General features: G+C 36.5%; 1 protein-coding gene across 15 annotated transcripts in view; it reads left to right on the top strand.

Moving 5' to 3' along the window:
• The window catches only part of CEP128 (centrosomal protein 128), a 388,434-nt gene that overhangs the window by 149,478 nt on the left and 221,295 nt on the right, over nt 1-17,661 (top strand). For all 15 annotated transcript variants that reach the window (XR_006219018.1, XM_042990256.1, XM_042990257.1 and 12 more), the window contains 2 exons: nt 2,832-3,008; nt 7,904-7,963. Coding sequence is in view for 14 of the 15 variants with exons in the window: in XM_042990256.1 (XP_042846190.1) it covers nt 2,832-3,008; nt 7,904-7,963 (237 nt within the window). In the remaining variant the exon portion in view is untranslated. The remainder of the gene's footprint in view (nt 1-2,831; nt 3,009-7,903; nt 7,964-17,661) is intronic.

Below are 17,661 nucleotides of genomic sequence, written 5' to 3'. Positions count from 1 at the left end.
TTATTTAATTCTTAAGTACAGCACTTAGACTAATGGAAAGATGTGACAGTTTTGCCAAGGATCCTATTCTTGGAATCTAGGGCTGGTCACATAGGGCTTCGATGACCATTTGTCAGAAATGTCAGAGAAGGGATTCCTGAAAGAATAATAGGTAATTTGACTTACTGATCTAAAAGGTCCATGTGAGTTCATCGTTTTGTGAGTTTTACTTCAAAGGGAGGTTGGACGTAGCATGTGGACTATCTCACCAAAAATAATGAAGTGGATGATGAAGTTTTCAGTCTTTGCTACAGAGATTGAATTTATGGAGCCTTTTCTGACAATGTTAACATTTTCAGGAATATCAAAATACAGAAATAGTTTTGTCTTCTTATTGATGAGTCAAGTGATAGGGAGCACAGAAAAGTAATAGTGGATAGAGGAAAGCCAGATCTGAAGGAAATGAGAAAAGAAGGAAGAGTTAGAATATCATTGTTAATTGCTTGGGTTTAGAATATCAACAGGTGTCCTCCAGGTGCCTCAGTAACCCCTGATAGAGTATTTTCTTTATTAATGTCACACCAGTGAGAATATAGCAGCAGTCTGGAGGTTTATGAATGCATAAAAAGAACTTCCTAGCACACCTCAGTAGCCTCTGAGTACATGTAGGTCTGCATGATGAAATGATCTTTCCGGTGTTGAATCTGAGTCTTCAAAAAATATTAAATCATTTCTTCAGCAAAGTTGGAGAGTTTAAAAGATGATTATAAACATGTTTTGTTGTCTCCCCAAATCAGCAGTTTATTGAGGGAGGCTTGCACACAAACAATTATATTACAGCTTGGTACATTTTTAAAAAACTGTGACATGTGTAATATGCTCTGGGGACATTCTGCATTGGGCAATCAGTAAAGAAAGGAGACTAGATCTTGGAGGATAAGCTTAGAAGGATAGGAAGTGTAGGTGGTCGGTACGTAGCAACAGTACAGAGGCAAATACCTTCACACAGGGACTTGGCAGTAAGGTTGCTTGAAAGTCATCACGTATTGTTCAGAGCCTGGGTGTTAATTTTTCAGAAAGCCTCTTAGATGAAAGCAAGACTGTGAAGATATCAGTGTATCTAAAGAGATGCAGTATCAATCAGGCAGGAGAGAAACTGAATGGTAGGAGGGCAGAAACAACGCGAACAAATGAGAAAGTTAGGCAGATGTACTTCAGCAGTCTGCATCCAAACACCACCCAGGAGAATGGAACACTCGTTTTTGTGGTTTGTACATCCCTGATGTGTAGATGGACACGCCAGGCTGCCATTAATGTGATACCATTTGTGAATTGTTTCATAAAACAAACTCCCCTCGCTACAATTTCCTATTAATTAAGCAACATTCTGATTATAATTTGCCTTCCCATCCAGATTGGTCTGCAGGGAGAACATATACTGGTTATGCTGACACGAACATTCTGATCTGTATGGCAGTTATGGTTCTTATTGTAAGCTGATGTAGTTAATTGAGTGGCATTCTAGTTTGTACATTAGTCTCTCGTGAGCTTAATGTTCCTCTATTGCTGAAAGATGGCTCCACTCAGAGTACCAAAAAGAAAAGAAAATTCAGTCCCTAAGTTTACAAAGCTGAGCTACTAGACCAGGAGGATGTAGTCATCAGGATAAATGCCGCCTCTGAGCTACTGGCCCCATTTTCAAATAGCGCAGCTTCAGGCAGAGTCATACACATTAGATGGGGGTGGGGAGACGTACACAGGCATGTCGGAGAAGCTGCAAGTAGTTGCAGTCAGAGAGAGTGGGAAGGAGGGAGGCGATGCTGGACAGAAGGGCAGAAGACAGGTTGTGCGAGGACTCTCTTCTTGTGGGCAGAGGGTTTCATTTATTTTGCAAAAGTAATTTGAATTGAAAGGAAATGTTGGGTGATTCTGCTAAAATGCTATGTTTTCCTCTTGTGATGAATTTTCATTGAGCACATCTCTTTGTTCTTTTAACTTCAAGCTGGATTTTTTGGCCACATCATCTCCTTGCTTATGTTGTATTTGCTGGGGTAGGTAAAGATGATGAGGTCACTGTGTAATGAGTGAAAGCAAAGCTGGCCAGCCACCATGACTTTTTGGGCCACTGTTTACATTCTAGTGATTTTGTGACCTTCCTTCAGGTGTGTGCAACACCACTTGAATTATTCTAGTAATGAAATTGTGAAGCCGTAATGATTGGGACTTGCTTTGCCTAGAGGGGGCCCCCAAGTCTTTGTAATCTCCTAAATGATGCTTAGAAATCTCTTCTCATTAAATATTTTTGCTTACTTTTGAGAAGTACCGCTGTCTTGCTTTGATCAAATTTACATGACTCAAAGCATTTATGAAGTATGACTGTATTTGAAAACTTAGCTTTTTTAAAATCTATGTTTTGATGAGATAAGGTAGTAACATGTTTTTTTTTTCTGAAATGAATATACTAACAATCTTATTTTATATTTTACTTTTCTAGCGTTTTGCTAATATTTACTGAAAGCTCCAAGTCCGTTTGTGGCGTCAGCTGTTACTCTCCAATCTGTTAATGGCATTATGTTACTAAAATGTGAAGGATTTCTTTAAACTTCTTTTTCTTTTGGTTACAGAATTACTTTAATTTTCTTTGCCAAGTATCCACTCACCCAGTTTCTTCAATGCCCTTCTGAATTCTCTGTAACTTGACCTCAGCTGATGAGTAGGCAAAATGTTTTTAGTAAAGAGACTGACAGAGTCAGATGTGGTTCCTTACACACTCCTTTGAGTTGGCTACACAGGTATTGCAAGCGTTTCTTGCCATTACTTAATTCTGTTTTTATTTCTTATCCATGTTTTAGGAAAAGCATATAAGCAATGAAGAAGAGTACTTAAGGAGGATGGAAGAGGCCAGATTGCAGCTCAAGGATCAACTTCTTTGCCTGGAGACTGAACAGGAATCCATTCTTGGTGTCATAGGAAAAGAAATTGATGCAGCTTGTAAAACCTTCTCCAGGGACTCGATGGAGAAATTGAAAGTAATTATGAGTTCTCATTGTGCCTTTCAGTTAGTTTCCTAATATATAATTATAATAAGATTTTAATGCATGGTTACATGGTAGTCACATTTTTATTCTGGAAAGTTTTATGAAACAAAATAACATCTTGCATTTTTTAAAATGAGATACCGTATCTATTGCACAGTTGTGGGAGAGAACGTGTATCATTATTTCATTGAATTGCCTCTATCTCACTCTGGAAAAGAAAATGTCTTATGAGAGAGGAAGCAGTTCTGACTAAAAAAATATCCTTGGAGTCAAGAGGCCTGGGTTGTCGTTATCAGGCCATTTTTGTTGTTGCTAGTGTATTAATGGCTAATATCTATTGAGGACTAGTTACATTACAGGTACTGTGGTAGCTACGTATGTGCATTCTCTCCCTTAACCCCTAAAGCCACCCTTTCCTTTAGGTACTCTGATTAAATCAATTTTAGGCCTGAGAAAGCAAGGCTTGGAGAGGTTAAGTAACTTGCCCATATATAACTTGGCCATATATCCAGTTAAATGCTAGAACCAGGACTTTAAACCTTGGGAGTCTAACTCTGGAGCTTAAACAAGTAACCATGATGCTATTTGCATTCCTTTTTTAAACAAATTATACTTAAGTTAGTTTTTCTGTCTTTAAAATGGAATATTGCTATTCGGTTTATAGTGCTAGGGAAATGATGAATAAAAACAGAATTAATCATGTATGTTCTTAATTCCTTGAAGATAAGCACCTCTTTGTACACTGCTGTATTGTGTTGTGTTCCTTTTTTTTTTTTTGTTTTTTTTAAACGTTTGTTTGTTTTTGAGAGACAGAGAGAGACAGAGTACAAGCAGGGGAGGGGGAGAGAGAGAGGGAGACACAGCATCTGAAGCAGGCTCCAGGCTCTGAGCTGATAGCACAGAGCCTGACGGGGGGCTCGAACCGATGAACTGTAAGATCATGACCTGAGCCAAAGGTGGATAGTGAGCCACCCAGGCGCCCTGTGTTGTGTTCCTTTGATGCAGTAGGACCATAACACGTATCATGTAACCATCGTTTTCCCTGTATTTATGTCATGTGGTGATATGGTGGGACTCAAATTATAGTGTTATGCCTAATATTTAAAAACTTTTTCAGGGGCGCCTGGGTGGCTCAGTCGGTTAAGCTGCCGACTTCGGCTCAGGTCACGATCTCGTGGTCCGTGAGTTCGAGCCCCGCATCGGGCTCTGTGCTGACAGCTCAGAGCCTGGAGCCTGTTTCAGATTCTGTGTATCCCTCTCTCTGACCCTCCCCCGTTCATGCTCTGTCTCTCTCTCTGTCTCAAAAATAAATAAACGTTAAAAAAAAATTTTTTTTTTAAACTTTTTCAGATGATTCTTCTTTTTTATTTTGTCATGTCTTTCCTCATATAAAATGATCTTCCCTTTTTGTATTGTTTTCTCCTCCTTTTTCCTGTTCTTTTCTTTCTTTCTTTCTTTCTTTCTTTCTTTCTTTCTTTCTTTCTTTCTTTCTTTCTTTCTTTCTTTTTTTTTCCCTTAAATGGTGTTCTAAAGAAAAGAAAACTATAATTCTACTCTTACAGTGGAAGGTATCTTAGGATTCAACTTCAACAGAAATTTTTCAATGGATAGATTTTGGTGGAGTTGATGGAATTTCTACAGTATGTATTTCTAGTTACATTCAACAAAAAGCTCAGATGTCAGTTTGAGAGGACTATGAGCCAAATATGAGAAGTAATTGGCTTTAGAGGAAAAACCCTTTGAGTTTTGTTACAGGGCCTGTTATAATGCTGGTGTATTCTTTTTCCTATCTAATGCTGCTTTTTTTATTTAAGACTTGTTATGTTTAAATATATTTAAAAGAGGTATGGCCTTAAGATTCTAATTTTATCTAGAAGGAGCACATATTAATAGTGAAATATTGAGATGCCTGGTTGGCTAGGTCTGTTGAGTGTCTGACTTCAGCTCAGGTCATAGTCTTGGGGTTCGTTAGTTCAAGCCCCAAATCCGACTGTCTGCTGTCAGCACGGAACCCACTTTGGATCCTTTGTCCCCCTCTCTGTCCCTCTTCCGCTCACTCTCTCACAAAAATAAATAAATATTTATTAAAAAGTTAAAAAATAGTGAAATATTTATTCTATATTTAAGTATTTGTGTCAAGACAGCTTATTTTCAATCAAAGATGTAGAAATGGAATCATTTGGATCATGCTATAAGATATATGAACCTTGTTATGGGCAATTACAGCCTAAAACATAGTGAGAAGATAGCAGATTGCTTAAATATTTTCTTACTTCTTTTTGAGGCACAAATGATCCTTCTAACATATTCCAAAAAGCACCCTGTTCTTTAATAGGAAACCAGTGACTGTGGTAATGGATCTTTACACTTTGTTCCTAGAGAAAGACTAATTCAATCCAAGTGATGGGTAGAAAGTAAATCTAAAAGAATAGAAATTATATTAAGTTTTATTTATTTTGGTTTTTTTTTAAGAGCACAGTTTTTTTCATTGTGGGTCTCTTTCCATTAATAATTTCTGTTGTTAGCGTCCTATAAACTTGGGGGAAAAATGAATACCCAAGAATATAACATTTGCTCTCCTCAAATAAACTACCCAAGGTGTTTTTAAAATAAAATTCTTTGCCTTACAGTTCAGAGATCTAAGGGAGAGTGGTGGTCCTTATAAAATGTTTTAAAAAATGGAATAATTCCAATTATTCTTTGTCATTTGTTTTTGAAATATTGTGGATGAAATTTTTAAGCCATTTTATGTAGTGACAGCTATGATATGAATTGGATAATAGATATATAACAAATGAGCCTGAGAAAAGTACTTGGGAGTGTTGGTATTATTTCTAATTACCTTTTTCTAGCCACCCTATTTATTACTTATCCCACTTTAGTAAATGCATATAATATTAGAAAACTTAAGGACGGACACTTAATAAGCCACCACTGTTATAAAACAATTAGGAAATTGTTTGAATTTGAGTTAGGCATTGCCTGAATTAAAGTTACATCATTTTCACAAACCAATTGTCGATGATTGAAGAGCTTTTCTTATAACACTTATTCTGAGTATGCACTCTTTGGAGAGCATAAAGAGGATAGGCTTTGGATCAAGACGGATGTAGGTTCAAATTACATCTCTCTAAATTGCTAATGTGTGACCTTGGACAACTTAGGTAATTTCTCTTTAAGAATTCATGTCCCATTTATAAGTTAGCTTATTTTGAGGATAAAGTAAAATAAGATATATGAGGTGCATATTATGGAGTGAAATATTTTGCACTTAGTAAATACTCAAATAATGCTAGCTGTCATTATTATGTAGTGCCCTTTTTGTCATATATTCATATATTTGTATATTTATGTATATATTGCTTTTTTTTCTTCATCTGTTTATGACAAATTGTTGTAGTGTTCTTGTTACCATCGAACTGGAAGTCTATTTTCTGATGATGACATCTTTATATGCATTTAGTAGTAATAATGATGTTCTCTGTGCCAGATACTGTGCCAGTCCTCATTTTATTTAATTTGTACCTTGACCTTATGAGGCAGTTTGCCTACTTTATAGATGATAACCAGCTTAGAGAAATTAAGTCACATCACTTGTAAGTGGACAGGCTGTTTCTTAAACACTATATATAAATTTGTAAAAAATCACAAAATGAGAATATTATTTGTACTCCTGTCAAATTATTTTAAACTTTAATCTTTAGCACTAGATCTTAGATCACTGAAGAATTAATTGAAACTGTGACACAGATAAATGGAAAAGAATAATGAAAACATCATAATCAGTGAGAAATGGATGCTTGCAAGTAGCAGAGTTCAAAGAGGAAGAAAACACCACAAGCTAGAATAGGCAGAATTTGACTGAAGGAAAGGCGGCCTGTGAGTTGGGTGAGATTTGGATGGTGAGAAAAGTGGAGGAGAGAAAAGTGGGAGCTAAGAATACAACATGTTTGTTTATGGCATATGGTCAGCATCATTATACATTCTTCATGTGTCTAAATGAATCACCTAATGATATTCCTTAGGGGAGTGATGTGCACACACATCAGGAAGTATGGAAGTATTTGAGAATAGAAATAGACATCTTGCAGAGGGATAGGATATTTTTACACATTTCTAGGAAGGAGTCCTGTAAAAATATCATAGGTAGCACCTGTTTCAAAGCAAGTAGAACTGAAAAAAAAATTTGTGTTTAGAATCATAAAGTCATTGACAGACTTTGAACATCATTTTATTAGTAATAAGGCAGAACCAGATGGCAATGGATTTTATAAATGAGTTGGTATGAAGGAAATCAAGGCAGCTGGTATACAGAACCTATTTATTGTAGGATTTTGTTACCATCATGAAATATAAAGCAACATTTGCACAAAATCGTGTTGATTAGCTGCTGTCAATTCTACCCAACCATTAATGAGACAAAATGGCCCTCACAGTATAAAATTAAAGAAGGATAAAAGAGACAAAGAATTAAGTTTCCATGTAATTACATCTAACCAACTGTGAAATATATTATGTGGAACAAGACTGAGGAAAAGAAACAAACAAAAAAATGAAAAACTGGTTTGATTGAAGCTGCCTGACAGAAGTCCATGGAATCAGCCTCTAATGATTCTAGCAATGATAATGCTTGAGAGTTGATATGTGCCTCTATATTTGAGCCAAATATTTACTCTCAATGAGTACATACATATATACACATGTACATAAATGGACATAATAAGTGGTGGTTTGGAATTAGTTGAGTACTTGATAATGAACTTTCTTCTTTTTAAGCCTTTAAACTTAGGGATTAAACTTTTATGTGTTATGGTGAAGAATTTCATTTATGTAAGGTTATTTCAGAGAAAATTCTACTTCTAATAGACTATTTCCTTTTTCTGTAGGTTTTTTCATCTGGTCCTGATATTAATTATGACCCACATCGCTGGTTGGCAGAAAGCAAGGTAATTTGTTTTTAAATCCTAAAGTTATCATAGTATTTATGACCTTCAGGGTGTCCTGTTTGGGCTAACCATACCATTTTGTTATTGAACAGAGCATATGCAGCTGTAATACTTCATTGCTGGGGAAGACATCATTGTCATGAATTTAAGAAACTTCCATGTTTCTTTAGTTTAACATTTACAAATTAGCTTAACTGTATAGGTATGGAAGGAGAAAATAAAGGAAGGCAAAACTGTTGAAGTAGTAAAACTAGATTGTCAAAGAAGCAAATTCTTCTGCCTTTTCCTTGGGATAGGCAGTGTCTCTGGAAGTGTACGAAGGTCAGGGCTGCTATAACCAACCTTTCTTGCTTCATGGTTCTTTTGCATGATGATTTAAATTTAAAGGGTAGGTAAGCAAATCTAAATAAAATTGAACAATTTGCTAATTTTAGCAAAAAGCTTCTTTTGCACTATGGGATAATTACTTATCTTCATCTATCAGATCAACTTGGAAATTCCTTGATTAAAATATATAGAAATTCGTGGCCACGTAAGATGTAGATGTCTTTTTCCAAGTGTCAATGCTCAAGGACTTGCATTCCTTCCCAGACTAGTTTCTTTCAGCTTTGAGGTGCCTGGGTGGCTCCGTTGGTTAATCGACCGACTTAGGCTCAGGTCATGATCTCATGGTTCAAGCCCTGCATTGGGCTCCATCTTGGCAGTGTGGAGCCTGCTTGGGATTCTCTCTCTCCCCGCCCTCCCTCTCTGCCCCTCCACTGCTCACGCTTTCTCTCTCTCTCTCAAAATAAATAAATAAACTTGGGGGAAAAAAATAAAGAAAACCAGCTGTACTTTAAACCTGGACAATTGTGGTCCAATTTAGGATTTTATTATTTGAAAGAACTTTTAAGTTTGTGCAGTATCCTTATTTAAATATATGAGAAAAGGGAGGTTTTAGAAAATGTACATGACTTTTCCGGTGCCATATAAAAAATGGGAACATGGACCGCATGCCATGTCAGACTCACAATTAATGTTCTCACCATTATGTGTGATGCTGTCTAAAGTCTTCAGTTAGCCAAGATTTATCAATTATGTGCTCTTTTGTGTATAGGCATGAGGGTTATCAGTGTCAGCAAGCCATGGAAATTAATAAAGAAAATGGAAATGTAAACAATTTAAAAAATCCTTAAGGTATGTTATATTTTTATAGAAATACATAAACATTGGGGCGCCTGGGTGGCTCAGTTGGTCCGAAGCCGTCCGACTTTGGCTCAGGTCATGATCTTGCGGTCCGTGGGTTCAAGCCCCGCGTCGGGCTCTGTGCTGACAGCTCAGAGCCTGGAGCCTGTTTCGGATTCTGTGTCTCCCTCTTTCTCTGACCCTCCCCCGTTCATGCTCTCTCTCTCTCTGTCTCGAAAATAAATAAAATGTTAAAAAAAATACATAAACATTAACAAATGCAAAAAGAGGAAGAACTGACTGTGATATCAGTACTAGAAGGATAGGGGGGTATGATGCCACCAGCATGTTACAGGTGGTTTCTGCATAAATGCAGTATTTAACTTGATCATACAAAAAATATATAGAAGTTCTCTAGTTGGCTAATTATAGGTAAAATAATGGTAAGTTGAGAATACCTGAATAAGCACAGATAATGCCTTGAACTTGGTGGCAAGGTATGGGTGGGAGTTGACAGAAAGACATGATTCACCTTTGAAAACCAGCTGTGCCTTAAGGAAACCTTTTTTTTTTTTAAGCATTCTTAATAAGAAATGAATAGCATTATGATTGACCATTGAAATTTACACAACCCGGTAAAATTTTCCTCCTTTTTTAAGTACAGTGATGCTGTTCATCCCTAACCGTTTTTGATAGAACCAAATGCAAACTTGTATTTATGCCACCTTCGTAGTAAATTCAGAATATACATGTTTTGCTGGCTCAGAAATTTTGGGCTAGAAACTTCTGTTGTGCATTAATAAAGCATTTCTCATTTCTCTTGTTTCTTTTTCCCGATTCCTCAATTCTGACAACAAGAGCAATGTACTTGGAATTTTCTTTCAAGTTAAAATCTTTATCATTTCTGAACAGAAAGCTTTCACTGCTGTTGTTCAGTTAAATTATGAGAGCCAGAGATGACTCTTAATCATAGCTGTTTAATTTGGGAACTAGTGAGCAGTTTTCCCTTATCATTTAATGGGATTGAACTTTTGATCAGACGAGTTTTAATACTGCATGAGACAACCCTTCCTGTAGAGCGTAAAAGGGTCATGATAAGCAATACCACGCTGACCAACTGACTAAGGAGGAATTGAATCTATTTACCAGAAAGATGGCTTAGGTTATTGATGGGCTACAATACTGTAATTCCCATGAACTATGACTGGACAGCTCTATAAGTATTGAAGATAAGATCCGAAATCAGAGGACAAAAACTATATGGAAAGTAGAATTGCTATTCAGCTAGTCCACGCTGACATCTTGCAGTGTTAGAAGGACCTCTGAGGGCATTTGGTAATTGTTTTCATAAATCTGCCAAATGAATTTCTTCTGTTAGTGTTAATCCTGGAAGAACTAGGGGACTGGGTGAGGATAGGGTCACTGTTGCTTTGTCGACATTGGTTACATAATATAAATATGAAGTCCAACAGAGTTGGACCAGGCTTATATGTAAAATAACCAAACAATGGCAAGAACCATATAACACAGGGAGGAAGAGGATTGAGAATTAGGAAATACCATTGAGGAACACCAGGCAATCCGTTCCAATAGATCAGCGATTTGTTTTTGTCATAAATCCCAATAAGGCATTTAGAGGCCAAATTTTATTCAGTTTAACAAGAATTTACTGACTAGCTACTGTGTGCCAGATGCTAGATTACATGCTGTGGGCATAATAATGAATTTGGCATGATCCTTTCTCTTGAGGAACAGTTTATTTTCCTAGAAAAGCTGACACATTGATAATTTCAATATTATGTCTAAGAGCAGTGATACAGGTGTGCAGAGGCCACCATGGAGTCTGATCCCTCAAGTGAATTTTGAAGCTGGGCAGATAAAGAGGGAAAGAGCAGGCATGCACAGTAAACAATTGTAGGCATGGTATAGAAGAGAAACAGCATGATAAATGGAAAGAAACCCCAAGCGATTTGTCAATACAAGATGAAAATATGAGGCAGAGAATGGCAGGGATGAGGCTTTAGAAAGAGGTAGAGCATAGGTAACTAAGAAGAACATTGTATGCTATTTTAGAAGTTTGACTTCAGTTCTGCATTTAGGGAGAACCACAAAGGAGATTTGAACAGGATACTGATAAATTTGTATTCCTCTTTTAGAAGCATTACTCAGATAGTGATGTAAAAGGTGGAGTAGAAGTGGGAAGACTAAAGGCCGGAAGACCAGTTAACAGGTCTTTGGGTGAGACCAAAGTCTCTGGGGTGAAAGTCCAAACCAAGGAAATTGTAGAGATTCAGAGGAAGGGACAGACTGCAGTAATGCTTTGGTGACAATATGCAGATGATGTTTAATGTTATGTCAGATGGAGTGGTAGAGAAGGAGATATCTATGGTTTTCAAGACTAAGTAGGAGATCCCACTCAAAGTTCAGTATGTGAATAGATCAACATGCAGAGTCCTAGATAGGCAAGCCAGCAGAAGTACTGAAGGAGTTTCTAGCACTGGGATTGATGTCTAGAAAGTCCCATTTGGACAGGAAGCCCCAAAGAGAAGCAGGGACAAAGGCAAAGATCAGCGTTTAGGTGCAAATCATGGGAAGAAATGAGAAGTTGCAAAGACACTGACAGAAAATGCGGGCAGATGATCAAATCTCGAGCAGGCAAGTACTCTCAAGATGGAAAGACAGTCCTAGAGAATATCAATCACTGTTGATCCCAGATCTTGAGTTAATCATTTTGTGATAGCAAATAAAAGAAAAGCTGGTGTCAGATGCTCTTCAGCATAAGGCAGGATCCTGAGTGCTCTGTTATTTACAGAATATATTTAATTCTGGAAGTCTATATTTAATTCTGGAAGGGAATACTAATTATTCCCTTAAGATGCAAAAAGGTAAATTTATATGCTTCTTTGGCTGTAACACTTTCTTCCTTCTTGGAATACACACACACACACACATATATATATATTCCTTCTTGGAAATATATATATATATTTAAAGAGTAATTATATTAGGAATGTGACATTTTTTTCTACTCAGATTACTTCCTCAGCTTAAATATCAGTGAAGAATAAATAGCAAGCAGATTAGATTTCAGTAAATCTACTAATTCTCAAATATTTTATTTGATCAGAACTGTAAACTTTTAAGGTTATATAGATAAGAAATAGACTTCCAAAGTATTGGGGGATTTTCCTTTTTTACTCTGTTTGATATCATTCCAAAGAGTCCCACTTTTAATGGTATAATGTGTTCCGGTATTGTTTTTCCTGCCATTTTTGGAATATTATAACTGAAGCAGCTTCAGAGATCATGTAGTCTAACTTCCTTGTTTTATAGATGAGAAGGAGGCCCTGGGAATTGTTTACCTAATGACATAAAGCTAGTTACTGAGAAGGATTTAGAACCTGGGTCTCTGAATTCTGTGCCAGTCTTTCTTGATTGGTAGTATAATTTACCTTTGAATATAAACCTTGCTTTTATGCATATTGTCTTTTTAGTGATACGGATTTTTTTAAAACACCCATTGTATGAGAAGTATCAGACCCAGTATATTTAATTCTTGTTGAAGGATGTGAATAATCATCTAGCATTTTATCCTTCCAGTATAGACATCAAAATGAGATACAAATACTCAGGTATCTTGATTCATTAAAGATACTTTAGATTGTGTGTATGGAACACATTCAGTTTAATTGAAGAAAAGCATTTTGTATTTTTACATATGAACTCTTATTATGGAGTTACTTTTTTTCTTCATGATTTTATTCATAACTATGTAGGAAACCAGAGAGAATATTACTAAAAGAGGTTTTGAGGTTGATTTGGGTTTGAATTTTGCACTTCAGTTTAATTTTTGTTTTGGTTTCCTGGCACATTCTCAGAAATTGCCATCGTCTTCCTTTACCTTTGGCTTTTCTATTAACATTTCCTCTCAAAATTGTTTTTTGAGTTGTGGCAAAGGAAGTATGGTAGTTAAAAGCAGCAAAATTATGGGCCCTGGTATTATTGCTAACTCTATCAGCTATAATCTTTTTATTCGAATTTTCTATTTCCCTTGGTTTTGGCTTTGAGTCATTCCTTAATGACTTTAGTATATTATTACTCTAAATCTCACTAGAGGATTCTTACAGATTAAAAAGATCATTTTGATTGTTTTACTAGATACTTATTCCCACCTAATTGCAAGCTGTCAACTATGAAGGTAAAAGACTGCCTTATTTAGAAATTCTTTCTCTATTATAGTTTATTTAGCAATACTTGCTGATATAGTTAAATAAATGAGCCTATTATGTAATCTTTAAGATGCTCTTGTGAGTGGTTAATAGAATGGTGTTTGCACTGTGATTAATAGCCTTGTCAGGTAATTATTATTTGGAATTGGTAAAGTTATTCCTATGCTGTGTTCCAAGCTGTTTCTCCAAGGCGTTTAATGAAAGACGTTGGGTGTTTCTCTAGCAAACACTGATTCTCATAATTGACTATTTGTTGATTAAATTTCCATAAGTTGATATTTTGTTTGTAGGATTAATAATCTGCATACATATTCAATTCATAACAAGCATCTAACTATAACCTATTTTTAAATTTTGTATGTTGATGGAATAAAGGCTTTGTTGGAATAAACTGAAGCCATAGGTCAGTCTGTTTAGGCCACTATAATAAAATACCACAGACTGGTGACTCAAACAACAGATAATTTATTTTCTTACAGTTCTAGAGCCTAGAAGTCCAAGGTCAAGGTGTCAGGGTTAGTTTCTGGTGAGGCCTCTTCTTGGCTTGTAAATGGCCACCTCTCATGTAGGGGGACGGGCATTATGGGGGGATGGGATGGGAGTATTATTGGAAGAATTGGGGGTTGGAAGACAGAGTGTCTCTTCCTCCTCTTATAGGGATGCCAGTCCTATAGGATGAGGGCCCTACTGTGGTAACCTCATTTAGCCTTTATTACTTCCCTAAAGGCCTTATTTCTAAACAGAGTCACCTGAGGGTTAGGACTTCATATAAACTTGAGGGGGGTATAATTAGTCCATAACACATATCAAACCTGATTAATGCTTTGGTTCAGAAATTGTGGGTTTTTTGTTTTGTTTTGTTTTTTTACCAAAATCAGTACAATTATTGTTATGACAACATATCTTTTTGTTTCTCCATTATCAACCCTTAGCAATGGTACTGAGCACAGGCCAAAGATTAGGATGGAGTAAGTAGGAAATCTTTGAGAACAGGGAAATGAGTCGTTATGTTTTAAATTTGCATTTAAATCACTGGGCAAGAAAAGATTAAACAGGGTGATTCAAACTGGTGATCCCAAAAGGCTCACTTTGTTTGGACCACATTGGTTTTAAAACAGAGAATTGGTAGGGAACATTTAAAAAAACTTTACAATTGCATACTTACAGCATGGAATTTGTTTTCTTTTGAGGTATCAGAAGATCTGATAACATTAGTGTTTTATTCTTATGTGATAGGAAACTGTTGGATCTGAGAAGAACCATGGACATAATCCTATTAGAAGGACCATCCTTCCAGCCCTTCTTCCTGGTTGTATTTTTATAATCCAAATCAATAGTGCTCAGGTCCTAAATGTGTTACTTATTTATGTTCATTAAACTTTCTTACTATAATAATACAAAAATTTTTTTTAAATTTTTTTTGTTTGTTTTCAAGATATTTTATTTTTCTGTTTTATTAAACACAAGGTGCTTCCTCTTTACAAGAACTTAATGGCATCTAATTTTTCACTTAATTGCATGTGTCCTGTCCTCACTATGTGCAAAACAGTGTACTAGTTTTAGTGTGTGTTTGAGCATACAAACATGAACACACATCCACTCCTGGGATACTTTAAATTGAAGAATATTTTTAAATTCTTGAAAAAAGTCTTAAGGATTTAGTATATCAAATTCATTAACATTCAAGGATAAAGATGTGCACGTGTTTAAGGTGCCAAATAAGTAGCCAAAAGACTTGGTTGAAAATATATCTTTTCCAGAAATTATACATCTAACTTTCCCCTTTTCCCTTGCATAATACGATAATTATTTGGGCTTTTCCATTTATTTATTTTTCTTGAGTAACTGCTAAAGTTTGATGAGGTGAACAAAAGGTATGATCAAAGGTGAACAAAAGGTTCAGATTGTAGTTTCTTTTTTTTTAAGTTTATTTATTTATTTTGAGAGACAGCATGCATGCATGAGTGGGGGAGGGGCAGAGAGAAGGAGAGAGAATCTCGAGCAGGCTCTGTGCTCAGAGCACACAGCCACATGGGGCTAGAACTCACAAACCATGAGATCATGACCTGAGCCGAAATCAAGAGTTGGCCGCTTACCCGACTGAGCCACCCGGGTGCCCCTATTCAGGTTGTAGTTTTGACATAGAAGCAGGCAGCAATAGTGTAGACTTTCTCTTATTTTGCCTGGTTAATATCAATTAATAAATGACTTAGGTAGTGATGTTTTAGAATAATTTTCCAACTGACTTATATCTAAAACTACTGATTAAATTGTCTAGAATAATTTTTTATTACATAGTGCGTTGAACATATTTTCATTTTCAAGACTTTAGCAGTATAGAAGTATGGAGAATAAATTTGGAATATATATTCTCCTTTCCCTCTTGATGCCTCTCTCCTGAGTGGGCATAATCATCATCAACAATTTGGCATTCATATTTTCAGTCCTGTATTGGTTTGGTGGGTTGAACTCCAGTTGTTTTTGATAAAGATGTATATTTTAATTGCTAAATATAGCGGCCCTTTCCTTTGGCAGTCTTTGACACTAAGCATATCCATCCAGTTGTAGTATTTTCATTTTCTTCCTTTGCAAAACTCGGATTTTCTTCCTGCCTTTCCAACTACTTCTCAGCTTTATTTTTTGTTTCTCTTCCGTTCATCTCTTCTAAATTCTTCTCTCTTGTCTCCATAGACACTCCATGGGCTGTTTTGCCTTGATGCTGTTGAAGCTTTACTTTGTATCTCTCATCCATATCTCTCGAGCTTTAGATCTATGTATCCAACCAGTCATTTACACTTCTCTGTGTTAGTCCTAACAAGTTCAGCTTATTCCAATCTGTCGTTAACTTTTTAACCCCTAAATCTTTGCTTCTAGTTTTCCTCTTTCACATTTCTTCAGCTAGAAACACCAGTACTGATTTCTTTCTCTCTTTTCCCCCTAACATTTAAGTCTCAAGTACACACACTTGGGTCCATTCCATGTCATTTTTGCTTGTTTTGAATATTGGTAACATTCTCCTGAGTTCCAGCCTCCAACATGTGCTCCGCTCTCTCCATAGAGTGTGCTTTTGAAAGAATAGTCCAATTCACTTCCTTCTCTCTCTCATATTGTGGTTCGGTGGGGATGGTGGTATATGACTCATCCTGACCTTTGATCCTATATTCTGCCTCCATGCTTTATTTAGAAAAAAGTTGTAGTAGAAAATGTTCCTTTTATTTGGTAGAGAGTTGACTATGTTTCCTGGTTTCCTGTCCTATGGAAGCTTTTTATCTTTTCGTATTTGCGTGGGAATTTCAAAATGGATATTGGGAAATGAAGCAGTCTTAATTAAAGTTTACAATCATATTTGGAAGTCCACAGCTCAATTTATTTTTTAAAAAATTTTTAATGTTTATATACTTTGGAGAGAGAGAGAGACAGAGTATGAGTGGGGGAGGGGCAGAGAGAGAAGGAGATGCAGAATCTGAGGCAGGCTCCAGGCTCTGAGCTGTCAGCACAGAGCCAGAGGCAGGTCTTGAACTCACAGGGTGCAAGATCATGACCTGAGCCAAAGTCGGACGCTTAACTGACTGAGCCACCCATGCACCCCACACAGCTCAGTTTCAGTTGGAGACTCCCAAGGGGTGCCTGGGTGTCTCAGTTGGTTAGGCATCTGACTTCTGCTCGGGTCATGTCTCGCGGTTCGTGGGTTTGAGCCCCGCATCGGGCTCTGTGCTTCAGATTCTGTGTCTCCCTCTCTCTCTGCCCCTCTTCCACTCATGCTCTGTTACTGTCTCTCAAAAAATAAATAAACATTAAAAAATAAAAAGAGAAAAGTAAGTTGGGGACTTCCTGTTTTTATCTAGTGACATTCAGGTAGGACAGAGGCCTATAAATTATATAGCAGATACTAAAGCCAGGTGTCATCTCCACAAGGAGATTTAATTTTAATTTGTTTTTCTGTCCCTTATTTACCTTCTTCCTTTTGTTAATTGTTAAATAGCTGAATTGTTATATAATTCACATATCATACAATTGACCTATTTAGACTGTATCACTCATTATTTTTCGGTGTATTCACAGAGGTGTGATGCCACAACCACAATGAATTTTGGAATATTTTATCACCCTAAAAAAAATATGGACCCTTTAGCTATCACCTCCTAAATTTGTCCATCCCACTCACCCCTCTTACAGCCTTAGTCAACAAGTAACCTTTCTATCTCTATATAGATTTGCCAGTTCTTGACATTTCCTGTAAACGAAATCATACAGTATGTGGTCCTTTATGAATGACTTCTTTCATTTAGCAGAATGTTTTCAAGG

Source organism: Panthera tigris, chromosome B3 (genome assembly GCF_018350195.1).
Source record: "Panthera tigris isolate Pti1 chromosome B3, P.tigris_Pti1_mat1.1, whole genome shotgun sequence".
NCBI lineage: Eukaryota > Metazoa > Chordata > Mammalia > Carnivora > Felidae > Panthera > Panthera tigris.
Note: the sequence above shows the minus strand (reverse complement) of the source record. Positions and strands in the feature narration are given on the sequence as shown.